Source organism: Rhinatrema bivittatum, chromosome 3, assembly GCF_901001135.1.
Source record: "Rhinatrema bivittatum chromosome 3, aRhiBiv1.1, whole genome shotgun sequence".
NCBI lineage: Eukaryota > Metazoa > Chordata > Amphibia > Gymnophiona > Rhinatrematidae > Rhinatrema > Rhinatrema bivittatum.
In genome coordinates, this window is record NC_042617.1 from 503,134,519 (window position 1) to 503,161,419 (window position 26,901).

General features: G+C 42.4%; 1 protein-coding gene across 1 annotated transcript in view; it reads right to left on the reverse strand.

Moving 5' to 3' along the window:
* MTMR9 (myotubularin related protein 9) overlaps positions 1-26,901 on the reverse strand; it is a 156,688-nt gene that overhangs the window by 63,778 nt on the left and 66,009 nt on the right. Inside the window, exons 5-6 of the mRNA XM_029596148.1 lie at positions 2,002-2,219; positions 434-595 (exon numbers count right to left, since the gene is read on the reverse strand). Of these exons, the coding sequence (XP_029452008.1) occupies positions 434-595; positions 2,002-2,219 (380 nt within the window). The remainder of the gene's footprint in view (positions 1-433; positions 596-2,001; positions 2,220-26,901) is intronic.

Sequence of the window (26,901 nt, forward strand, 5' to 3'; positions counted from 1 at the left end):
TCTATAAAAAACATTTTCCCTGGTAAATGGTTATTTTCCCAAGGAAATGCCCTCTATATTAAATAAGGCATCAGAAAATGATCAAGACAAGAAAGCAGACCTAAAAGCAGAGTAAGGAATTTTACTTATGTCTTGCAGTTTGAGCGATCTTTCAAAAGTTAGGTTTCAGGTGAAAAAAAAAATACAAACATCCAACCAAAAACCTCCCTATGGTAAAATTTCTTCAAGTAAAAAACAAGTAGAGTTATATTCAGGGAACTGCTATACTTTGATAAAGACATCTTAAAACATGGCCCAGTTACACAAAACAGCAGTATTTATACTAGAAAGAAAGTTTAGTCCTACGAAATTTACAATTTCAAGCTCATGGTAACGAATGTGTGGCACTCAAGCCACCTTTAAGCTAAAACATTCCCTTTCAGTCATGTTTTACCTGTCCACACACTGAGCGGCCAAACAAGCTGTAGTCAGGATCTCCTTTATGTGAGTAAGCCAGTTGGAAGCTTCAAGTTTACTAAGCCAGCGATCCATATTGTGAGACTGATCGTTACATGCTTCTACCAGCTTGATGAGACTCTCCTGCAAGATGTTGTACCTTTTGGAAAAGAAAGCAACTTAGGTTCTCATATGAGCAAGTTGAAAACATACTTGATATTGATATTCAAAAGCCATTTAGATGGATAACAAACTTATCTGTCTAAATCGCAAAACTGGCATATTGAGAGACTTATCTGGTTAGAATTTAGTTGCATAAATAAGGGGTATTTCAGAGGCAGGCGGGAGGTGTTTCAGGGAGGAGCGGAGTTAGCCGCATAAGTTAACTGGCTAACTCCAATATTCAGAGTTAGCCGGTTAACTTATGCGGCTAACTTTGGTTGTACTGCTGACCTAACTTTAAGATAGCCGGGTATATTCAGCGGCACAACCACGCCGCGGAATATACCCTGCTAGTTAGCTGGATATTCTTTACCTGGCTAACTAATCGAGCCGCTCAGCAGCTGAATGTTGCTTCCACTTATTTTTTAAAATTTATTTCAATTTCTTAATCGCCTAACAAAAATTTCAAAGCGATTTAATTGCCTATTCTGACTTTTCTCCCAGACCTCACAAATTCCTCATCTTCATTTACTGCACAAACAAACAATCTCCCGGTGGCAGTCAAGAAATGATTATTTCAATTTCTACAAAAGGCACTGCAGGAAGACCTGCTGTGCTCATTTCCTACACCTAGGAACTATCTGTGTCCAATTTGGAGACTGTGTATGAACCTAAACTGTGGATCTCCAAGAGTCCCAGGTTCTCCAGGACTTAAAGATTAACAAAAAAAAAAAAAAAAAAAAAGGAAGAAAAAAAGGCAGTGGAAGAAGGGAGCAGCACGCCTTTCAAGCACTGCTGCTCCCTTCTGTCCATGTGGCACCATGAATGGTGGCACCAGCAGTGTTCTCCCCTGCTGTCTCTGCAACAGCTACTATTTGTTTTTACTAATTTTTTCAAGTTAAGGTAGTGAGCTCCAGAGGGATGGGGGAGAGGGACAGAGGGACACAGGGTAAGAAGGAGACTAGGATGAGATCAGAAAGTTAAGGCTCTGCATAGAGGTTGGAGGAAGAGACCACCTGACAGAGGTAGGAGAAGATGCAGAGGGAAAAGAACAGGGAGATGGCAATGCATGGATTAAAATTCTGGGAGATGAGAAACAGGGCATTGGCATTCTCTGGTATACCATGGTGTCAGAAATGATCATGAATGTATTTGTGCACCTCTCATACATAGGCAGGTTAATTGCTGGCACCATCATGTATAAAAGAAAATGCTGAATGAATTTCTCTCCATTTCTAACCTTGCCCCCTCAAAGGACCAGATGTGCTAAAGGGTTTCCCCTCCCCATTGTTTTTGACTATGGGAAAATGCTTCATACATCAGTTGCAAAGTGAACAAAACCAAAAGGTTCCCAGGTATGTCACTTACATACCCTGGCCTGCAGGACAGAATCAGTCATCCTACCTCTCGATGGCCTTGTGAATTCTTCTCCATTGGGGATAATGTGCTTCTTGTTCAAAGCCGCCTCCTTTGGCCCTAGCCTGCTGGGCCACATTCAGAGAGCGAGTATCGATGATGTAGCCACGTTTTCCTGCCCGCAGGGTGGCATTAATAAGCTTTTCATCTTCCTTGCACCGCCTTCCATTGGTTCCCACCAGTGGTTGGCTACTCCGCATCATCACCTGTGGGAAAGGGATACTGCTGTTTATACTAATGGACATGTGCTCAGATGGTTCCAGAACAGCCTAATTTCAAAATTAGAGTTATTATAAACATGCTAACCTGATGAACTGTGCATAAAAAATAAAAGCATAAAGGATACAATATCATATAAAATAAGGCATTAGAACTCTAAATATTTACACTCCTTGCAATGATACATTGGAACCAAGTCTACAGAACAAAAACCTTTCACCAAGTTTACACACAGTGTATGTAATCTCTAAATGGCGAAGTTGTGTTTTTACATATACAATTGGATTTATGATTATTTAAATAAGGTTGCTGGTACTCTACCCAGATGCTATTCACCATAGGAAATGTTTTTCTGATGAAAATCAAGTGTGCTAAATCCAAGAATTTGAATTCTCCTGAACATTTATTCCCTTCTCTTCTGTTTGGGTTGAATGAAATGTATTTTTCCCCTCGGGGATTTTTTCTTCTTTAATACAAATAATCTACAGCAGAGGGTGCTATAGTGCCATACATGGGAAGCATAATGACAGTCAAATCTACAGCTGGATATTAACAGTCTATGATAACCAAATTGCTGTTTGGGTGACAATTACTACAAAATCTTTTTTAGAAAGATTCAATACAGAAAAAAAAAATAAATGCAACAAGTTCTTATGAATACTTTGCAAAACACTCACATGGCAAACCATGAAGGACTAGCTACATGGTGGATTCTACATTTTAATTACAAACCACTATTACTGAGGAGTGTATTAAAGAGATGCAGTGACAGGAGGTAGGATGAAGAACAAACAGCAATGGACAGAAATTGTTAACCTTTATCAAGTTGAACTTATTCTCTGGAGGGCCCTGTAAAAATTTACAAAGCTGAATACAAATTACATCAACTCTGAAGTCACATAAAAAAAACAAAACACAGGCAAATTATTATTACAAAGACATGGTGGAAGCCTTTGAGTCTATGCTAGAAGAGTCACAATTAACCTCTCTACAAGATGAAGCATCTTTACACAAAACAGATCTACAACTGCTGGAGAAGCCAGATCTCATCTAACCTTATGTTCAAGGCTCCACTGCTGACCTAACGACAGGATTTTACCAAATTTTTTTTCAGCTTGCAGAAATGAAAAAGCAAATGACACACAGAAGGCAGAGAACTTAGCAGAGGTATGGAAATGCTATGACAGAGAAAACCACCTTCTGTCTGTCAACATCAACAAAGAGGAGAGATCAGGCTGCATAACCTTCACTCGGTAGGCACTCTCAAGGGGATCAAAGTAATGCGATGTCCTTTATTCAGTTCCTGCTAAAGGAAACATGGGGCCTATGATAAAATAACTCAAACAAGCATGATCACATCACCCCTACTCTAATCGATCTTCATTGGCTGCCGATACAATCACGTATCCTTTACAAACTCTTACCCTCATTCACAAAAGCATCTCCAATGACCAACTCCATTGGATAAATCCCCCATGCCTTCCTCACACCTCTACCAGACCAACACGCACACCTCACCAAGGAACCCTCTCCATTCCGACCATCAAATCCACTGGACTCATCTCCACAATAAACAGAGCTTTCTCACTTGCTGGCCCCTCCCTGTGGAACTCCATGCCCGCTGACATACGCACGGAAACATCTACGCCCAAATTCAAAAAGAAACTTAAAACCTGGCTCTTTCTACAAGCCTACCCCTCACTATCCACTTCCCCCGCTCCCACACCCCCTGCGACCAATTGCTAAAAACCCTCCCTCCACTATGTCTCTTAAAAGCTTCAATTAGCAATCCTAAAACTTTCACCATCCCTTAACTATCCCGTCACTCTTGTACAGAAACCAACCTGACTTCACTTCTCCCCAAATCAATAAACTGCACTTCTGACCTTCCATACAATGTCACTTCCCCCACCCTAAAAGTCTACCATCTACACCTACCACTTCAACCTTCTTGTAAAAAATCTTGTACATAGACTACTACGTTACTTTATTTCGGTATTTAAACGTTTCTCCCCACCCCTTTTTTTTCTACCCCCAATTTTGATTTTTACTCACCCAGTCTCCTAATCCTTTTTATTTTAATTTATAGCTCCATTCATTACTGTTCACTATAAAGACCCCCATGCCTATTTGTTACCCTTGATTTCATTGTTTTATTTATTTATTTAAAATTTTTATATACCGGCATTCATGTTGCAAACACATCATGCCGGTTTACATATAACAGGGGTGTACAGTGAACAATTCAATAACCTATTTGTGTAGAAGGAAGCAGTTACAAATAACAAGGTAAAAGAACTGGGAGGAGAGAAGAAAAGGGAGAGAATAACATTAGGTATAGGTATTTACATTAGTAATAACATTTTTACATGTGGAAGTGGTAGAATCTGGCTGAATAGAATTAATCGGTGTCCGGGAAAGCTTTTTTAAACAGCCAGGTCTTAAGTCTCTTCCTGAAGGTTGGGAGGCTGGGCTCCTGTCTAAGGTCCGGTGGGATGGAGTTCCATAGAAGGGGGCCGGCTGTTGAAAAGGCCCGATCTCTCAAGGTAATGTGTTTGGTAGTTCTGGCTGGGGCACTTGAAGAGATCCTCTGAGTGTGTCTCTTGTTGGTCTGGAGGAGTTATAAATTTGGAATGGGAATTGTAAGTCGAGTGGGGTGTGTTGATGGATGGTTTTGTATATTATGGAAAGAGATTTGTAGAGGATTCTAAAGTGAACAGGCAACCAGTGGAGATCTTTTAGGATTGGAGATATATGGTCCCTCCTCCTGGAGTTTGTCAGTAATCTTGCCGCAGCGTTTTGTAACATCTGGAGGGGTCTAGTATAGGATGAAGGTAGGCCCAGAAGGATAGAGTTACAGTAATCGATCTTAGAAAAAATGATAGCTTGTAGAATGGTTCTGAAGTCCTGAGTGTGGAAGAGTGGTCTAATTCTTTTCAGAACTTGGAGTTTGTGGAAACAGTCCTTGGTGGTTCTGTTGATGTAAGCTTTAAGGTTCATCCGGTTATCAATTAATACTCCTAGATCTCTCACCTGTGTGGTAGTTGGGATAGTTGGAGGATTAGAGATGGCATTGTTATCTGGGGAGATGAGAAGCAGCTCTGTTTTAGAGGAGTTTAAAACTAGGTTTAGGTTAGCCAGGAGATGTTTAATTTCAAAGAGACAGTTTTCCCAGTGAACCAATGTTTTTGTGTAAGATTCTTTAATGGGTATCACGATCTGGATGTCGTCGGCGTAGAAGAAATGTTTGAGGTTAAGGTTGGAGAGGAGTTGGCAGATAGGTAAAAGATAAATGTTAAAGAGTGTAGGTGACAGTGAGGAGCCCTGAGGGACTCCTATGGATGCGTCCATTCGTGAAGATTCTTTGTTCTGTATCTTAACCTTGAAGCCTCTGTTGGAGAGAAAAGATTTAAACCATGAGAGAGCGGTGCCTGAGATACCTATAGAGGCCAGAATGGAAGTGAGAATGGAATGATTGACCGTATCAAAGGCGGCTGATAGGTCCAGTAGAATTAAGAGGAAGGATTGGCCTTTGTCAAGGCCCATTAATATGAAGTCAGACATGGAGATGAGGAGGGATTCTGTGTTCAGTGATTTGCGAAATCCGTATTGTGATTGGAATAGGATTTTGTTTTCTTCTAAGTATTCGGAGAGTTGAGTATTGACAACTTTTTCTAGAATCTTGGCTATGAATGGGAGATTGGCGATAGGACGGAAGTTGTTGGGGTCTTTAGGATCCAAGTTGGGTTTCTTGAGTAGAGGTTTGATGGAGGCCAATTTGAGGTCGTCAGGATATAGTCCTTGGGAGAGAGAGCAGTTTAAGATGTCCGACAATGTTTTAGCGATGGAGTCAGGGATGGCCAGGAGCAGTTTGGTGGGGATAGTATCCAAAGGATGGGAGGAAGGTTTCATTCTTCTTATAAGAGTTTGTGTCTCTAAGATAGAGATGGGTTCAAGTGTTTCCAGACCATTGTTGTTGAGGGATGATTGTTGAAGAGACTGGTAAAGAGCAGGGTCGGTGGGATTAGAAGGCAGATGAGTTAGAAGGCTGTTGACTTTGTTGTGAAAATGAAGAGCAAGTTCTTCAGCTTTGGGTTGTGCTAGGTCGTTGGGAATCTCCTGTGGGATGATATGGGTGAGATTGGAGACATAGGCGAAGAGGGCTTTTGCGTCGAAGATTAAGTGGTGAATCTTGGATGCATAGTAGTCCCTTTTGGATTTAGAGGTAGTTGACTTGTATTGATGGAGGGTGGCTTTGTAGATGGATCGTGTATTGGTGCTTGGGGATTTGCGCCAGTCGCTCTCTTTCTGTCTTAGATTTTGTTTTAGCTTTCTTAGTTCTTCCGTGAACCATGGTTGTCTTTTGGAGGCGTTTGGGAGTGATATTTTGGTTGCTAGCGGACATAGCTTGTCGGCTATGGAATCTGTGATGGCTTTCCAAGAGCGGAGAGCTGTGTTCGGGTTTGAGAGATCAATGGATGGAAGTTGAGAGGCTAGGTGGGAGCTGAGGTCTTCTGTAGAGCAGGATCTTCTGTATGGGAAAGATGGTGAGGGCCCTTTGGAGGTGGAGGGTTTATTCAATGAGAATGCGGTTGAGATAAGTGAGTGATCAGACCAAGGGACCTTCTTATTTTTGAGGCGTGACGAATGTTTGATGCCTGGGTTAATAAAGATGAGATCCAGCGTGTGGCCTGCTTTGTGTGTGGGTTTGGTAACTAATTGTTTGAAACCCAGGGCTGAGAGGGCTGAGAGAAAGGATTCACAGCTGGATGATGGGGTGGGGTTGTCCACATGCAGATTAAAATCTCCTAGGATAATTGCTGGAGCGTCCAGTTTGATGAGGGTTGTGATTTCCTCTACTAAGGGGGAGGGGTCTGTCTCAAGGAGGCCCGGAGGGGCGTAGACGAGTAGGATTTGTAGTTGTTCCGAGGTGAAGAGACCCATTTCTAGCTTAGAGTCTGAGTTGTATGGGTGCTGGATGAACCCGAGGTCTTTTTTTGAAGCAAATAGGAGTCCTCCTCCTCTTTTTTTCAGTCGGGGGATGGAGAAGATGTCGTAGTTTGATGTGGGAAGTTGGTTTATAATTGCTGTGTCCGTGGGTTTGAGCCGTGTTTCTGTTATAGCACATATATCTGGTTTGGTATCAAGGAGATAGTCGTTGAGGATTAGAGATTTCTTGGACAGAGATTGTGCATTGAATAGTGAAAGTGAGAATACAGTGAGGCCTAAGAGTTGGGTGATGGGTGTTATCAAAATTGGGGTGAATGATTTAAGGTTTCGGTGTAGCGCCTGTCGTTTGTGTTGTAGTATGAATGATCTGTTAGGTTTTCCTATTGCTGACAGGCTGTGTTGTAAAATAGGTATTGGGAAGGTGGGGAACATTTTAGTGTGTAGCGCTTGTGTTGTAGTGGTGCTGCGTTTGTGCTGTTGATGGACCGGGGGGAGAAGGCAGTCTTTGTGAGTCTTTTGCTTTAATGTAGAGTGCTGAGAGGTAGTTGTTTTGCTGTTGCTTGAGTGCTGTTTGCTGTTTGCTGAGAGGTAGTTGTTTTGCTGTTGCTTGGGTGCTGTTTGCTCAGGATGGTTGCTTGTTCAGGATGGTTGCTTGCTGAATGCTTGCAGGATGGTTGTTAGCTGACTGTTTGCAGGGTGGTTGTTAGCTGAGCACTTGTTGAATGCTTGCAGGATGGATGCTTGTTGAGAGCTTGCTGAGATGACACTGGCTGGGTGCAGTATGGTGCTTGCTGGGAGAGAGCTGGAAGAACGTGAAGCAAGATGGATGCTGGCTGAGTACTAGTGCAGCATTGGTGCGATGCTGCTAGGGGAAGTGAGGATCGAAAACGAAGGGGCAAAACAAAGGGGCAGGCCCCTTTGTCGCGCTCCTTCGGCGCGCGACGCTCGGCGCGTGGCGCCTAGCAGGGTCTGATTTAAAGCCCTGCCGGGCTCTCTCTGGTTGGCTGCCTTCTAGTTGAGGGCAGGCCTAGGCGCGTTTCGTTTTAGTTTTTCGTTCGCTCGCCGGAATCGGCCTCGGCGATCGCGGCTGGCGTCGGGGTCCCCCGGGTGGGGAGGCCGAACACTAACCTGACCTTCCCCCGGTGGGGCTCCGGCGCCGGTCGCGCAGGTCTTCGGTCGCCGCGTGGAGGAGGAAGAGAGAGATGGCGCCTAGCAGGGTAGGATTTAAAGCCCTGCCGGGCTCTCTCTGGTTGGCTGCCTTCTAGTTGAGGGCGGGCCTAGGCGCGTTTCTTTTTAGTTTTTCGTTCGCTCGCCGGAATCGGCCTCGGCGATCGCGGCTGGCGTCGGGGTCCCCCGGGTGGGGAGGCCGAACACTAACCTGACCTTCCCCCGGTGGGGCTCCGGCGCCGGTCGCGCAGGTCTTCGGTCGCCGCGTGGAGGAGGAAGAGAGAGATGGCGCCTAGCAGGGTAGGATTTAAAGCCCTGCCGGGCTCTCTCTGGTTGGCTGCCTTCTAGTTGAGGGCGGGCCTAGGCGCGTTTCTTTTTAGTTTTTCGTTCGCTCGCCGGAATCGGCCTCGGCGATCGCGGCTGGCGTCGGGGTCCCCCGGGTGGGGAGGCCGAACACTAACCTGACCTTCCCCCGGTGGGGCTCCGGCGCCGGTCGCGCAGGTCTTCGGTCGCCGCGTGGAGGAGGAAGAGAGAGATGGCGCCTAGCAGGGTAGGATTTAAAGCCCTGCCGGGCTCTCTCTGGTTGGCTGCCTTCTAGTTGAGGGCGGGCCTAGGCGCGTTTCTTTTTAGTTTTTCGTTCGCTCGCCGGAATCGGCCTCGGCGATCGCGGCTGGCGTCGGGGTCCCCCGGGTGGGGAGGCCGAACACTAACCTGACCTGAAGTTATTTGTAATTTATAAGTTTTTAAGTTATCTGTAAACCGATACGATGTGCAAACGGTTGTCGGTATATAAAATCTTTAAAATAAATAAATAAATAAATAAAATTCCATCACTGGTGCTTGAAAGGGTACAGTTTTTCCACTTAAGCCAAATCTGTGTCCTAGTGCGGCATCATGAGATTTCACTGCTATCAAACTTAAGAATGGGCTCAGACATGTGCACGAGGTGACAAAGTTAAGTTTTCAAGGGGATAAAGCCCATGTACTTCTAGAATAATTTAAGCATACGGCATAAGACATTTTTGTCCAGATGGCAAAGCTTTTCTTAGCATCTAAATAAATTCAATTTACCCCACTAGGCTAAGACTTCACATAACCTGAAAGAAATGCAGATAGAGGTTCAGAAACAACCCAAAGTGCATCGCAAACTCAGCAGCAAAGTGGCAGCCCAAAAACAGTGCTATTCTTGAGCCCAGGAGGGAGCAGATCATGTAGTAGTGCCTTATCCAGGAAATAAGGTATTTCATAAATGGTAAAAAAATAAATAAAAATGTTTGAATTAAATGTTTTAATCACACACCATGTTATACTGGCATTGCAATGCAAGTTCTGAAGTGCTATAGTTTCACATTAATATTTAAACCTGGAAGATTGAGCACTGAAGTATAATTATGTGACATTTATTACATTGATAGGAGGGTAATTTTCAAACAGACTTCACTGGATCGAATAGTGTTTTAACTACAGAAATGGCCCTTTAGAAAACTGCAAGACTGATGTATTTTTTACACACTTAGGGCCTGATTTAAAAAGCATTTACTCACTTCAAATTGGGATTCACACATGTAAATGCACTTTCCCCATGTAAGTAAGCTTTTGAAAATTGTTCCTGGGTGGACCAGAGACCTTGGATGCTTAGCCTATTCTACATGGGCTCCCCAGCTCAGGGTGGACGCATCCATGGTTAGGAAGGGGTGGGCGGGAAGAACCCTGCGTCATCTGCGTGATCCAGACCAAGCAAAAATATAAAAAAAAAAAACAAAAAACAACCCAGCAAAAATGCTGCAAAACTCCTAAAACGAGAAAAGGCAAGCGAGAGGAACTTCACCATGAGAAACTGGGCTCTGTGGTAAAGAAGAGACCAAAGGGACCCTGCGTGACTGCGTGGTATATTGTATGCTGGAGCATGCTCAGAGACTCGCAGTCAAAGTTCTAGAAACTATGATATAAGTTTTCTCAGCCAGGCTCCATCAGATGATGTCAACCATGTGTAAGGGCTGCCATGTTGCTTGCCTTCTGAGAATATGCAATTCTACATCATTAGCAAGATACATATCAGCTACAGTGACTCAAGCTTCTCTCTTTCCGAACAGTCTGCCATCTCTCCACCTATCCTTGCTAGCTGGTTACTCTAGGTGGTGTCCTAGATTGCAGCACTGGTGCCCTCTCTCATCTGTGCTCCAATGGAAGGGGGTCTCTCAGGTCACAGTAGTGGTAGCCTCTCTCCACAGCGGCTTGGCACAAGGAAGATGTAGTAGCAAGGAACAAATGTCACAAATTAAAAAAAAAAACAAAAAAAAAAAACTAAACATGGCTTTTTCAAAAAGCATTTATAACATAAGAAGAATTAACACCCAATATTAATTTATTTATTCCTCACTTTTTCTCTATCTCCTGTCTTTAAAAAAAAAACCAAAACAAACAAAAAAACATATTACTCCATCATTGTATTATCTCCTCTTCTACCTTCTTTAACAATGTAAAATTTTGTTATATGTAAACCGATGTGATGACTTTTGTTGAATGTCTGTATATAAAAAACAAACAAACAAATAAATAAATAATGGTGTCAGATTTTTCCCCACTCACTAACAGACCGATGCAATATTGGGCGCTCAGGTCAGCAAGCCGCGTAACATGCAGTTGGACGCGCTAGACTTACACTCGATGCAATATGGGGTTAGAGTGTCTAAAAACGCATATCCACTCGAGCACATAACTAACAGCGATCATCACATGCAAATTCTATGTAGATGAGGCTATTAGCTATTATCTTCCAATGCCAAAAATTGCCACACATCAAGGTGCCCATTTTAACAGGAGCAGACATTAAAAACATACCGCGCTCAAGGATTTTTTTTTTCCGTGAGCCCTTTCTGTGGTTCCCATTAGTATCATCACGATCCAGTAGAAGGAACCATAGAAAGCAGCATCCCCAAGTTCTGGCCCTATTGTCAGGTACTTATTAATTTATTCACTCCTTCACTTACTGCCGATTGGTCCATTCACTGTCACATGTCAGTGAAATAATCAATCCGCTTTCAGGAGGCTGTCCTGAAACAGGAATGGTCCTTTTCACTGAGAAGTGTCAGTGAAAAGGACCAATCAAGAACAGCCCTGCAGGGCGGGGTGGGGAGGGAGCTCTGGCTGGGCTGTTATGACACATAGCCACTTTCCTGGGCACCCAATGCAGAGCGCTAAGGATGCACAAATTATCCATTTCATGTCACTTTTAGCGTGACAGCTCATTTGCCCATTGCATCGAATGCCCAGGAGAGGTGAATGTGCATGCGTTCATAAAACGTGCGCCCAGTTTGAATGCACGTTTTTTTACGCAATATTGCATTGGCCTATAAGTCATAAAGGTTGCTCACATTCAGTACTCCCAAGGACTAGAGGGGATTATTTGTGAATATCCTGTTATAACCATGATACTGCAAGAAACAAATGCAAATATAATATTCTTTTATATTCCACATATACCTCCCAAAAGCTCCTCACTCCTCAAATGCTAGCCAAAAATGCCACACTTCACCTACTTCTAGCCCTTACTTCTAGGAGTAGTTGGTGTGGCATTTTTGGCTAGCATTTGAGATTTGCTTTCAGAGAGAGGCCTGTTCCCCCTCACTGAGTATTTTTTGGAGTAAAGTCCTTTCTAGGCACTGCCTGCTTTTTAAGTATCTACCTCAGATTCAGAACAGGGACTTTATTTAAGAAGTTTTTCTCTTTATTTATTTATTTTATTTATTTAAAAGTGTTTGTATACCGTCTTTACAAACAGTGTTTAATCAAAACGGTTTACATAACTAAATAAAACACAAATGTAAATAAAGATTTAAATTTAAAAGAACATAAAGATTATCAAATTATAAAAGCTCAAAATTACAAAAAAATATAATAAAAATAAAAATCTAAAACAATGAATAGTTTACATAATAAAAAAAATAAATCAATATATAATAATGTTGTGCCCTGTGTGATGGAGAAGTAGTTATGTTATTTAGTGTGTGATATATGGAAAGCAGTTTGAAATAAATGTGTTTTTAGGGATTTTTGTGAGTGGTTTCTGGAGTGCAGCCTATGTTCCTCTTGGAAATGGCCATCCCCTGAATCCAGAGGTCAGGACAGTGAAGATGTGCTTGGCTCCCTTCTAGGTCAAAGAGGGACCGCAATGGCGGTAACATAGTAAAGACAGCAGGAAAAAAACAAATGGTCCATCTAGTCTGCCCAGCAAGTTTCATAAGTAAGAACTTCCACTCCATGCAGGTTAACTCCAAGCCTTATGTTAAGGGTAGTAATATTTACAATCAGACCTGCTGCTTGAACACGCTTTGCTTTTGGTCTTGGCTGTAGAAGCTCTCCTGTGCTTTTCCCCCTCCGATGTCTGCACATCAGTACCCGGACTAATGGATTTATTGCATTAGTTTGTAACCCTACTGGGAAATCCTTTACAGACATCTCATTTTCATAATTGGTATGAACTGGGAATATATGGATGAAACTAGTGGTCTTTGTCCTTTCAAGCTCTAAAAAACAAACAAACCTTATTTTCTAGAGTTTTTATAAGCTAGACATTATTTCACTACCCTAAGCTCATCAACTTTGGACAGTATTAATTTGGGGAACTACAGAACATAAGAGAAAAATATATAATTTCTTACTGGTATTTAATAGGCAGAGAATTATGACAAAGCTTATTTGGAAAGACTTGCAACACAATAGACCGAATAACTAGGAGATAAGGTTGACAAAGAATGTTAAAGTTTGAACTTCCATATAAATTAACTATAAATACAAAGTTAAAGTTTAAGATATTGCATAGAACATATACAGTATAGCCAGAGTGAACTGTTTTAAGATGAGATTATTGGAGGATGATTTATATAACAGTTGTAAAATTAAAAGTTGCACATTAAGACATGCTTATAGATTGCCAAACTGAGGGAATTCTGCAGCTCAATATCACAACATGCGAGAAAAACATTGGGAAAAATTTTTGAGTGGTCAAGCTATTCAATATTATTATTATTTTTTTTTATATACCGACATACATCGGTTTACATTCAGGAACTATAGGCATTTCTCTATCCCCAGAGGGCTTACAATCTAAGTTTGTACCTGAGGCAATGGAGGGTAAAGTGACTTGCCAAAGGTCACAAGGAGCAACAGTGGGACTCAAACCCTGGTCTCCTGGTTTGTAGCCCACTGCTCTAACCACTAGGCTATTCCTCCTCCCTGATTACAAGGTAATACAGAAAATCTGAGTGGAATTATGAAAGGGATGAAAAGATTTTTCTTTGTATCAATGCTTTTAGCAAAGAAATGCATTCTTTCAGAGTGGATAGTAAGAAGCAATATACAAATATGAACTTACTCTATAGCAGTTAGAAAAAAGGAAAAGACATATAGAACTATGTAATATGTTTGATAATGTCAAAATATAGCTGAGTTACACTGTATAATATCAAAAGATAATGTACTACTGTGATGAGTGGAAGGATGAATGAGGAATGGATGATTATGAGTGTGTCTGAATGTGGTACAGAATTAGAAACTTGGGTAATTAAAAGTTAAAAAAAAAACCCCTCTAACCCATTAATTGTTCAAATTGTAATTTAATAGGAGCTAAACATTTATACATGTACATTTTTTACCGAAATATATATTCAGGTTGTGTACTATACCGACTCAGATCAGATTACTATTCTTAAAAAAAAATAAATCTTCAGCTGGCTACAAATAAATGAAAATCTGTGGTTCTCAATGGCCCTGAGAGAGTCTGGTTTCTGGATATCCACATGGAATATAGATAAGTGAATACAAGCTAATATTCAGGTTGATTTGCATATTTAGGTTACCCTGAAACCCCCCCCCCCCCCCCCAGATCTGTTCAGTGGCATCCAGCATAACATTTGGTGTGGCTGTAAGCTGAGCTACCACACAATGGCTACTAATCATTGAATAAGGACTGAAGAACGTATGAAAACACTACTATTTACATGCTTGCCGTTCCAGCACTTACTGAGCTAAACCAGATATGGCAAGTGCAGAATAACCTGATTTTACAATAGATTGCCATACATTTTTTAACAATCTTACATATAAACAAGGGAAAAAGGTGGCACAGAAATCATGTTAAACCACCACCATAAGAGGAATAAGCTAACCACATGAATAAACAGCAGCATTCATCCTGAAATTACATCTCTGCCACAGAAAGCGGAAAATGGCTGCACTGAAAAGCAGGTATCCTGGAAAAAACAGAAAAGGGAGAGGGACTAAAGAGACAGGAATGCCTCACAAAGCATGACTGATTAGCTTATTCTCTGCACGTACAGTGTTAGGCTGCTTTAACCAAACACCAAGTGCTACACAATATAGCCTTCCAAGTTCCTGCTGCAAGACACCATAAGCTGTGGAAAGGATACAGGCACAACACCCTTTCAAGCAACAGCAGATGGTGGCTCCCCCGTCACAGTTATTAAAATAGGTTCCCTGACAAAAAAAAAAAAACAAACGAACAAGGAATGGAAGTACGATAATGCTGCAAAGTGCACAAGGGCTATTTCTAAAGCCCTTACTCTCTTCTCCCCAAAGAGTTTCCCATTTCCTTTACAAGGAAAATAAAAAAGGAGGCTCCGTGGTAGAGGTGAAGGACGACAATATTCTTTAAATGGAAGTCCTACTGTCTGTGTGCTGTACAGTACTTCAGAAGTGCATACAGAAATAATCATTTTCATCCTGCACTATTTTTTTTTTTAATTCTTTACTATTCTCGTGAAATAATACTAGAACATCATGTTTACAAGGGTGAAAAATTAACTGACACTCACGGACTGATTTAGTACCTTACTCTTTTTTCAATGCCTCTAGTTCAGGTTCTTCCAAACAGAACTTCTGCACCTCTTTGCAGGTCAATAGATGGTACAACTACATCAGGCTTCCAAGACGACTGGGGTAACCCTGCACGGAGTGACCATGCTTAAGACCCAAACATCGGTGAGCATGAGAAGAACATCAACCTCGCTAACTTTGCTGGTTGTGTGGTCTTCAGAGGGACCTGGGTGGTGAATTAAAGTACTGATCTTATAAGAATCAAAGAGGAAGACAAGGCCTGAAATGGACCACCAGCAGAGGCGATGGAAGCCACCACTGCAACAGCATTTGGATAAGATTGGGAGAGATACAGAAGGAAGTGGTAGGAAAATAGGGTTGTGTGGAGAGAACTGTTGTAGATCTAAGTATGGGAATTTATATGCTTATCTAGCCAAAGTGAAAGAAAATCTCAAAGAAAAAAATCTCAAGGGGGTCAACAGGTCTTTATCTGTCATCATTTACTATGAGGGCAATTTTCAGCCACCCCCACCTCCATGGGGCTTTAAAGGCCCACAGATATCTTGACCCAACAAGTCTGCAAGTTCCCCTTTGAAAATTGGGTGTGTGGGGATCACAAATAAATAAGTATCCACAGAGTTTGCAGGTGTAAACTCCTACCAGAAAGCCCATGGGGGTTAAAACAAAACTCCCTGCACATACATTTCTGGGACTGCCCCAGTGCCTCGGAGGAGAGGGGGGGGGGGGGGGAGATTTGAAAGGGGCTTTCTGCGTGTAAACACTTGTTTATCTGCAACAAAACCCTCTGAAAAACTGCCCCCAAGTTATTATAATACTAGGTACATATGTTTGCAGCATGAGAAAAATAAGCCACTGCCAAATAACTTCAGACATTCAGTCATTCATGTTGCTCAGAAACTAGCAAAATAGAGAACTTAATGATTACAGGACTGCATAATGACATTTGTATCTCCCTTCAGCCTCTGGTAAGGCTTACTAAAAAAAGCAACAAAGACTCGCCAGCACTTTAAACGACAAACATAGGCTGGCGGGGAGGAGGGAGTTGTGTGGTCTGTTCAGCCAAAAACTTAGCTAGGTACTCTCTTTGCCATATTTAGATTGGATCTCAAGATTTTCTGCTTGAGTCTCAAAGACTTCCACAATTCACCCTTGTAGTCACATATGGGTCCTCTAGTCACATCCAGCACACTCCCTCATTGCCTGACTGATGAATAAGATGACAGCTGTGGGACCTGCCACATGCATCATTTGAGAGCCAAGGATGCCCCCTTTTCTTAACAGATGCTCTAGGGAGAGCATTAAGACACATTAAGTACACTGGAGAATCTGCCTACTTATACTCGTAAGTACTTTTCTATTTTAAAGCTTAATCTTAGACTGTAATTGTGTGGGGGAGGGATAAGGAGGAAGATGAAGGGGGTTAGATATAGCAAAATTGCTTACCTTGTAATAGGTGTTATCCCAGGACAGCAGGATGTAGTCCTCACATATGGGTGACATCGATAATGGAGCCCTATACGGAAAAACTTCTGTCAAAGTTTCTATAAACTTTTGACTGGCACACAGAGCCCACTAAGCATGCCCAGCATGCCATGATATTCTCAGCCCAGGGGTCTCTCTTCAGTCGCTTTTGTAGCAATCAGCATTAGCCAAAAATAAAATAAGAAAACGCAACGGACCCAACTCCGCGGGGTGGCGGGTGGGTTTCATGAGGACTACATCCTGCTGTCCTGGGATAACACCTATTACAAGGTAAGCAATTTTGCTTTATCCCAGGACAAGCAGGATGCTAGTCCTCACATATGGGTGAATAGCAAGCTAGAGGCCGAGTCATTTTGAAGTGAAGCAACAGTGAAGTATTGTTGTTGAAATGAATCAGCCGAAGATCACAGCAGATTGGATGTAGAAGGAGTTGGGATTAAACTGAAAACAGATTTTTAAAGACATTGTCCATAGGCTGAATCTTGTCGTCCTTCTTTATCCAGACAGTAATGAGCTGCAAAGGTGTGAAGAGAACTCCATGTTGCTGCTTTACATATGTCAAGAATTGGCACTGAACAAGAGTGTGCTACTGAGGTTGACATTGCTCTTACTGAATGTGCCTTTACTCGTCCTTGGAGAGGAAGGCCTGCTTTTTCATAGCAAAACTGTATGCAATCTGCTAGCCAATTGGATAGAGTATGTTTACCCGGTTTATTTGGGTCATAAGAAATAAAATGTTGCCTGGACTTCCTGTGGACTGCAGTGCGGTTTAAGTAAAAAGATAATGCGCGTTTACAGTCCAAGGTTTGTAAGGTCCTCTCCCCTTGGTGAGAATGTGGCCTTGGAAAGAAGGTGGGTAAAACTATGGATTGGTTCAAGTGGAATTCCGTAACTACTTTGGGAAGGAATTTTGGATGTGTATGGAGAACCATTCTGTCATGTAGGAACTTCGTATAAGGTGCGTACGTGACACGTGCTTGTAACTCACTAACCCTTCTAGCCGAGGTAATGGCTATGAAGAAGATAGTCTTCCATGTGAGAAATTTAAGATCACAGGAATCTATGGGTTCGAATGGAGAACACATAAGCCTTGTTAAGACCAGATTCAGGTCCCATTCTGTGACTGAAGGCCGAATTGGTGGCTTAAGTTGAGTTAAACCTCTCATAAACCTACTGATGAGAGGTTGTGTTGATATTGTGCATCTCCCATCTTGTTATGGTAAGCAGAGATTGCACTTAAGTGTACCCATACAGATGAAGTCTGGAGACCAGATTCTGAAAGATGGTATAAATAGTTTAGAAGAGAAGTTGTGGAGCAAGTGAAAGGATCAGTATTGTTTTGTTTGCACCACAAGGTGAATAGTTTCCATTTGGAAGCACTTGGGATACATCAGCTGAAAGATTGAAGGGTTGCAGGATCAAGCTTTCAACATCCATGCTGTCAGGGATAGGGATTGGAGGTTAGGATGATGCAACTGGCCCTGATCCTGAGTTATGAGAGTGGGAGTTATCCCTAGGCGAATTGGTTCTTTGATCGAGAGATCTAGAAGTATGGGAAACCAAACTTGTCGAGGCCAATACGGGGCTATGAGTATCATGGACCCCTTGTCTTGTCGTAGCTTCACCAGAGTTTTGGTTATAAGCGGTATCGGGGGCTATGCGTATAGTGTTTGGGTAATTGCCAGGTTCTTGTGGCCTGGTTTTTGGCCTCTGTTGGAAACAGGATGCTGGGCTTGATGGACCCTTGGTCTGTCCCAGCATGGCAATTTCTTATGTTCTTATGGCCTGAGTTCCAGTGGTGAGCAAAGGCGTCCCTGGATAAGTGGTTTGTCTGCTTGAACAGGGAACAGTAACTGCTCACTTTGTAATTCAGTTGTGATGCAAAGAGGTCTATTGTTGATTGGCCCCAACGATGAAATATTTTGGTCACCACTTCTGGATCCAGAGACCATTCGTGAGGCTGGAAATGACGGCTGAGGCGATCCGCCACTACATTGTGAATGCCTGCCAGATAAGTGGCCCGTAGAAACATTGAGTGTGCTAAGGCTCAGTCCCAAATCTGTGCAGCTTATTGACAAAGGAGATACGAGCCCGTACCTCCTTGTTTGTTGATGTACCACATGGCTACTGTGTTGTCCGTTTGGATTAAAACAGTCTTGTATGACAGGCAGTCCTTGAACGCATGCAGCGCATAATGTATAGCTCGAAGCTCTAGGAAGTTTATCTGAAATGTAGCTTCGAGGTGTGTCCAAGTACCTTGAGTTTGCAGATGACCAATGTGTGCTCCCCAGCCCAAGGTGGGCTGGGGAGCAGCTGTATAGTAAAGTTGTGTTTAAAAAAGGATTGGATAAGTTCTTGGAGGAGAAGTCCATTACCTGCTATTAAGTTCACTTAGAGAATAGCCACTGCCATTAGCAATGGTTACATGGAATAGACTTAGTTTTTGGGTACTTGCCATGTTCTTGTGGCCTGGATTGGCCACTGTTGGAAACAGGATGCTGGACTTGATGGACCCTTGGTCTGACCCGGTATGGCATTTTCTTATGTTCTTAAGTTAGTCATTTGCACAACCGGCTGCTGGAAAGGCAGGCCTTTGAGTAAATTGTCCATGGTTGTCCACCAGAGGAGTTAGGAACGCAGTTATTTGAATTGGAGAAGACAGTGGCTGAATGGCTTGTATCCATTGTGTTTTGAGAGACCATTGCATGAGCCTCATGGCTAATCGGGCCATGGGAGTGACGTGAACTGTAGAGGCCATATGACAGAGAAGAATAAGGCACTGATGAGCCATTACTTGTGACTGAGCACGTAGGGCATTTGCTAAGGAAACGAGTGTGTGTGTGCAAGGTCTCATGCAAGAAAAGCTTTTGCTGTCATGGTGTTTAATTCTGCTCCGATGAATTGTAACAGGTGAGATGGTGTGAAGTGGGATTTCTGGTAGTTGATGAGAAATCCCAAGGAATGGAGTAGATTGATTGTGAGCTTGAGAGAGTTGAGAGCTCCTTCTTTCGTTTGGCTCTTGATGAGCCAATCGTTGAGATAAGGAAACACGTGCACTCCTTGCTTGTGTAAGTGGGCCACTGCCACTGCTAGACACTTTGTGAATTCGTGGGGTGCTGAGGCAAGGCCGAATGGAAGCACCCTGTACTGGAAATGTTGAGTTCCTACTAGGAATCGTAGATACTTGCGATGAGGAGGGAATATGGGAATGTGAGCGTAAGAGTCTTGAAGATCCAGAGAACAGAGCCAATCTCCTTTTTGAAGTAGAGGTAACATTGTGCCTAATGATACCATCCTGAATTTCTCCTTTAAGAATTTGTTGAGATTTCTGAGGTCTAGGATGGGACGTAGGCCTCATGTTTTCTTTGGAATGAGGAAATAATGGGAATAGAATCCTCTGCCCTGCTGAGGTCGGGGAACTGGTTCCACGGCCCTGGCTCTCAGAAGGGTGGATAATTCTGTTTGTAAGAGTGTGGACTGATTATTTATTGTCCAAGACAAAGTGGGTGGACTGTCGCTTGGTACAGTGAGAAAGTCCAAGTGGTACCCTTGAGTTGTGATGGAGAGTACCCATTGGTCTGTGGTAATGGGATTCCAATTGTGTTGAAAGAAAGCAATCCAACCTCCTACCGGTAAGCTTTGAATTGGATTGGAGGAGAGGCTGCTGTTCTCTGGTAGTGTCTCAAAACCCCGAAGTAGATCCCGTTTGAGGAGGGGGTTGAGGTCTGGCTGTTCTTGGCTGCCTAGACGAGCATCCACGTGTAGAAGGTGGATAGTAACGCCTTGGTCTATAATATGGGCGTTTGGAATCCTTTCTTGGGATTCTTCTGGATGATGGTTGACACTCTTGAGGTATCGAAGATAGCTGTTTTAGAGTTTCTGAATGTTCCTTTAACAAGGAAACTGCTTCCTTCACCTTATCCCCGAAGAGGTTGTCTCCGAGACAAGGGAAATCAGCTAGTTTCTCCTGTATCTCAGGCCTCAAAATCTGAGGCCTTGAGCCATGCCCATCTTAGAGCACTGATACCCGTTGCCAATAGTCGAGATGCTGTTTCAAAACTATCGTACGCTGCACGAACCTCGTGTTTACCAGCTTCTAAATCTTTGTGAATTATGTTGGAAAAAGGTTCTTGAAGCTGGTCAGGGAGTGATCTCCTGCATTTGTTTCCATAAATTGCGTTGGTATTGTGTCATGAATAGCTGGTAGGCAGCAATCCTGGAGAACAGCATAGATCCTTGAAACATTTTCTTTCCTAGATTATCTAGGAATCTGTTATCCCTTCCTGGTAGAATTGAAGAATGTGTCTTTAATTTCTTGGCCTTCTTTTGTGCCGACTCAACTACCACTGATTGATGAGGCAGTTAAGCCTTCTGGAAACCTGGGATGTGTTGAACCAGGTATGTTGCATCAGTCCTTTTGTTAATAGGAGGAATTGATCCAGGATGTTTCCATAGTCTATACATCAGCTCCTGAAGAACTTCGTGGACTGGTATGGCTAAGACCTCCTTCGGTGGGTCCACAAACTGTAACACTTCTAGTGTTTTTTGTCTGACATCTTCTTCTGACTGTAGCTGGAACGGAATGGTATCTGCCATTTCCTTTATGAAATTAGAAAGAGACAGATCCTCTGGAGGGGATTTTCTATGTTCCTCCGGGGGAGAAGGCTCCGAGAGGACTTCTTCGTCTGTGGAGACATCGGTATCTGTGTCCGTCCAAGTGCCAGGTGTATGAGTTGTTTTGGCTTTTGAAGGTATCGATGGAAACAGTGGAGATTTTGAGGGAATCAGGTGGGGAATCCCAGACGGACCCGGAATGGGATCAGGAATCGGTAATTCCGGAAGAACAACTGGTGTCCTCTGTGGCAACGGTGCTTCCTGAGGTTTTAGAGGAAGAGCATCAATCAGAGCATCCAATTTTGCTAGAATAGGTGCCAAAATGGATAAATCAGGTGCTGGCATCGGAGGAATTTCTGGTGGAACCGATATTGGCATCGTAATCGGTACCAATGGCTTCGGTGACGTGATGGTATTGGTAACAGCATCGAAGAAGTCTCCGATGGAGCCAGGAACGGCATCGGTATCGGCGTCGATGGAAGAATTGGAGCCATCTGTGGCGATGTCAATGGCGCTGGCCTCGAAGGTTGAGCTGGTCCTGGTATGGCATCGAGGAGCGCATTCCTGACTGCCTGGCGGATATATCCGTCCAGTTCCGCCCGCATAGCTGTGAAACCAGAGCAGCTATGGGGGGAGGCAGCGATAGCGATTCCAATTCCTCCACAGAGCCCTGGGGAGGAACGGTTCCCAATACCGATATCGGTGGGGATCGCTGTGGAGTCGAAGGCCTCATAGAAACCTCTTCCGTCCGAGGTTTCTTAGATGGAGATCCGGAATCTTTCGATGGTTGACCGGTTACCGGATCGATGCTGGAACCGTGAGGCCTTCGATGACAATGCCGATGCTTCTCTTTACCTTTTTCGGTGCCCGATGCCGATTTCATCGAAGAAGCTGAGGGGGACGATGAGGATCTATCTCCCGCTTCATCCAGAACTCATTTTTTAAGGACTACTTTATGAATCGCTCCCGCCGGAGATGATTGTGTAGACGTTGATGTTGAAGGGAGCAACTGAAGGCGAAATAGTTGCTCCATTTTCTCCATTCGGAGTCGTTGTCCTTTTGGTGTCATCTCGGCGCACTTTTGGCAGGATTGGACATCGTGGTCCCCGCCAAGACAGAGCACACACTCTAAGTGTGGGTCTGTGATGGACATAGTTCTGCAACAATTAGGGCATTTTTTGAAGCCCTTAGCCATGATTAGTCGGACAGCCGTCGACGACCAGGCTAAGAAAGACGGAACAGACGGCAAAAAGAAAAAACTTACCGTGATGGAATTTATGGGAGACCCTTGCGGAAAGAAGTTTTTCTAAGCTTTTTTTTTTTTTTTATGAGGTATGGTAAATTTACCACACAGGACTCCAAATTAACCACGAGGCTAATGGCTCCGCGGAAAAAAGAAGACTGAAGGGAAACCCCTGTGGCTGAGAATATCATGGCATGCTGAGCATGCTCAGTGGGCACACTGTGCCAGTCAAAAGTTTATAGAAACTTTGACAGAAGTTTTTCCGTATAGGGCTCCATTATCGATGTCACCCATATGTGAGGACTAGCATCCTGCTTGCCCTGGGATAATGTTGATGAGTCCTATCTGTGCATAGTTGTATTGGTTATTTATGATTAGGGGTTACAATTTTATAATTTATATTTAAATCTGAAATATTTCTATACGCTGTCCTGTTTTTTTTCAGATCAAAGAGAACAAAACCTTTGCTGATGGGGAAGTAGGGAATGTGGCCAGGACTCATCAACACAGTGTGTCCCAGTAACTTATGTGCCAAGGCTGCAACATCAGCATGTGATCGGCAACAGGATAGCAAGTTTAGCTTGCCTGCTGTATCAAAGGGTTGCATGCTGTCCGTTTTATACATACAAGTTCGGTCAAGCACAATCAATCACAGATATCGTCCTTCGAACTGCATTCCATGATGCATGATAAAATTTGTGGCTCTCCAACTGGCATTACTATGGGAGTTTCTTTCTGCCACTATGCTGTGAGCACTGACTACTTACAGACCTGGCAAGCTTAAGATGTTGCAAAAACAAAATTTAAAAAAAACACACATACAATCTTATATATGTACCTCTGGAAGCCAATTCTTGTTGTCTAGTCAATAACTCGTTCAGTTATAGGATACTAAAACTGGAATAACTGCCAACATCCTTTCATTCTGAGAACAAACTAAAAAAGAATAATAAAAAAAGAATAAGGTGTCTTTCCTTTGAGAGTGGAGGCCCATTTGATATATTCAGCAAAAGGGAGAGAAGCTATTAATAATCATAGATATAACTTCTCTCATTGATGAGGTAAAAGCATTATTGTAAAAAGAAATTGTCAAATCTTCTGGGAAGCAGAAAAACAATATTCAGCTGGAATGTTGAAAGAGTCATTTGTTCTTCCTATTCTGTACGTGTGGAACATGAATTGTTTTCCTCCTGTAATTTTCATGTGGTAATGTCAGCTACTCCAGAAGACAGGATCAGTGTTTGATTATGCCTATGATATATTACTGAGTATTTATACATTTTTGTTTTTATTAGTTATAAATGTATTCTCTTAAAAACTGAGCTGATATACTGAAGGAGGCCTAGGAGGATGTGATATTTATATCTTGAGGACATTTTGATCTTTTAATGAATTAATCTTTAATAACCAGTATATTTGTGCCCTTCTGTATTCAGGTAACAAATATTATAGATCAACAAAATGAAAAAAAGTTACAGCTGTAGGTAATGTGCTCAAAGATGTCCATATTCAAAGGAGTTTGACCAGATAACTTGAGTTAGCCAGCCAAACTCCAATGTTTAAGTACCCGTTTCGAGTAAACCAGATAAATTTTATTCGGCCAAGTCATTAACCAGATACAATTTATCTGGCTATAAATGACATTCTGGAGCAGAATTAACTTATCTGGATAACTTACTTGACTAACTCCAATATGTAGAGTTAGCCAATTAAGTTATTTGACTAAGGCTGTATGTGCCTGAGAGCTGTAAGTTGTCCATTTTGAAGAAGTTCTTGGCTCTGGAAGCAGATGCACTGGAAACACCCGTCCTCAAGATCGTACAACAGTTTGGTCAATGGAGGTCTGAAACATAACCTATTATTAAAATCATCCGTTATACCTGAAGATTGGAAGGTGGCCTATGTAACCCCGATATGGCTCCAGGGGTGATCCGGGAAACTATAGACCTGTGAACCTGATTTCAGTGCCGGGAAAAATCGTGGAAAATGTTATAAAGAATAAAATCACAAAACATTTAGACAAGCATGGTTTAATGGGACATAGATTTACCCAAGGGAAGACTTGCTTCACAAATTTTGTATTTTTTTGTGAAGGGGTGAATAAACATGTGAACAAAGGTGAACCAGAAGATGTGGTGAATTTGGATTTTCAAAAGGCATTTGACAAAATCCCTCATGAAAGGCTTCTAAGAAAACTAAAAAGTTATGGGATAGGAGGCAATGTCCTTTTGTGGATTACAAACTGGTTAAAAGGAAACAGTAAGATTAAATGGTCTGTTTTCACAGTAGAAAAAAAGGTAAAAAGTAGAGTGCATCGGGGATCTATACTATATTTATAGACAATCTGGAAAGGAGTATGATGAGTGAGGTGATCAAATTTGCAGACAACACAAAATTATGCAGAGTAGTTAAATCTCAAGTGGATTGTGATAAATTGTAGGAGGATCATATGAAATTGGAAAACTGGGCTTCCAAATGGCAGATGAAATTTAATGTGGACAAGTGCAAGGTGATGCATATAGGAAAAAACATCCCTTGCTGTAGTTACAAAATGTTAGGTTCTATATTAGGAGTTATCATCCAGGAAAGAAATCTAGGCGTTATACTTGATAATACATTGAAATCGTCAGTTCAGTGTGCTTTGGCTGTCAAAAAAGCAAACAATAGTAAGAATTATTAGGAAGGGAATGGCAAATAAAACGGTGGATATCATAATGCCTCTATCGCCCCATGGTGAGAATGCACCATGAATACTGTGTGCAATTCTGATCCCCACATCTCAAAAAAGATATAGTTGCACTGGACAAGGTACAGAGAAAGGTGACCAAAATGATAAGGGGCTTGGAATTGCTCCCCTATGAGGAAAGGCTAAAGAGATTAGGGCTGTTCAGTTTGGAGAAGAGACGACTGAGGAGGGATATATGATAGAGGTCTACAAAATCATGGAAGGACTTGAACAGGTTATTATAAAATCGATTATTTACTCTCAGGTAATAGAAGGACTAGGGAGCACTTCATAAAGTTAGGAAGTTGTTCATTTAAAACAGAAATTTTTTTTTCACTCAGCTCATAGTTAAGCTCTGGAATTCATTGCCAGAGGATGTGTTATGGCAATTAGTGTAACTGGGTTTAAAAAAGGTTTGTATAAGTTCCAAGAGGAAAAATCCATAAACTGCTATTAATCAAAAAGAAACAATAGCTTGAGATTTATTTAATGTGTGGGCACATACACGTGGCCCACGGATTTTCCACCACATGCGCACTGGCGCACACATGGTAGAAAATCGGCAGGTCCATGTGAGCGTGCTGGGAAGCTCGCGCACATGTGGAAAATCTACCCATTAGAGAATAGCCACTGCTATTATAGCATCAGTAACATTGGATCTACTTAGTGTTTGGGTACTTGCCAGGTACTTGTAGCTGGGATTGGCCTCTTTGGAAACAGGATGCTGGGCTTGATGGACCCTTGGTCTAACTCAGGGTGGCATCTTATGTTCTTATAATAATGGATGTATCATCACTGAGGCCTCAGTGGAGTTACATCAGAGTCTCACCAATTTCCAGTCTTTTAGTGAACAGATAGGGATATAGGCCAACTGATATTACAGCATCTCATTAATATGTTTTATTCTGTTAAAGAGATGGGAGGATGTTTCAGCACTATATTATTTCTTGCTTAGCTGGGGATTTTAGTTTCTCCTCGTTCCTTAGGTGAAGATCTTACAAGGTCTTTCGTGATAAAGAAATGGATGTCAGGATGGTTCTGGGCAAATGGAAAGGGGAAGGAATATGAGGGGACCCATAACATGATTTATTAGTTGAACTTCAAGTACCAAATGTTGAATGCGTTAACAATTTTGAGGTTTTGTTGTTCCACTGTGCTTTTACCCTGGCTTTTTTCAGAGCCTTCCTCCAGGTTTTCACTGGAGCAGTCTGGCATTCCGAGAAAGGGTGTATTTCTTTCTCAGAATCAAGTCCAGATTAAGATTTGCAGGTCTAAAATCGACAAGCACAGAACAGGAGTCCATGTAGTGCTTAGTAGGATAAAGGGTTTCTCATCTTGCCCAATACTTGGCCTAATGATAGGGCTTCCCAAACCCCACAGCCAATCGGGTTTTCAGGATATCCACAATGAATATTCATTACATAAAATTTGCATACCATGAAGTCTCAGTATATACAAATTTCTCTCATGTATATTCATTGCAATTATCCTGAAAACCCAACTAGCTGTGGGGTCCCCAGGACAGGTTTGGAAAGCCCTGCCTTTGAGATACCTCAAGGTTAGACCAAAAGGTGGTCACACTTTGTTCCTGCATGGGAATGCAAGTCATTCATCGCAGAATTGTTCTACTTCT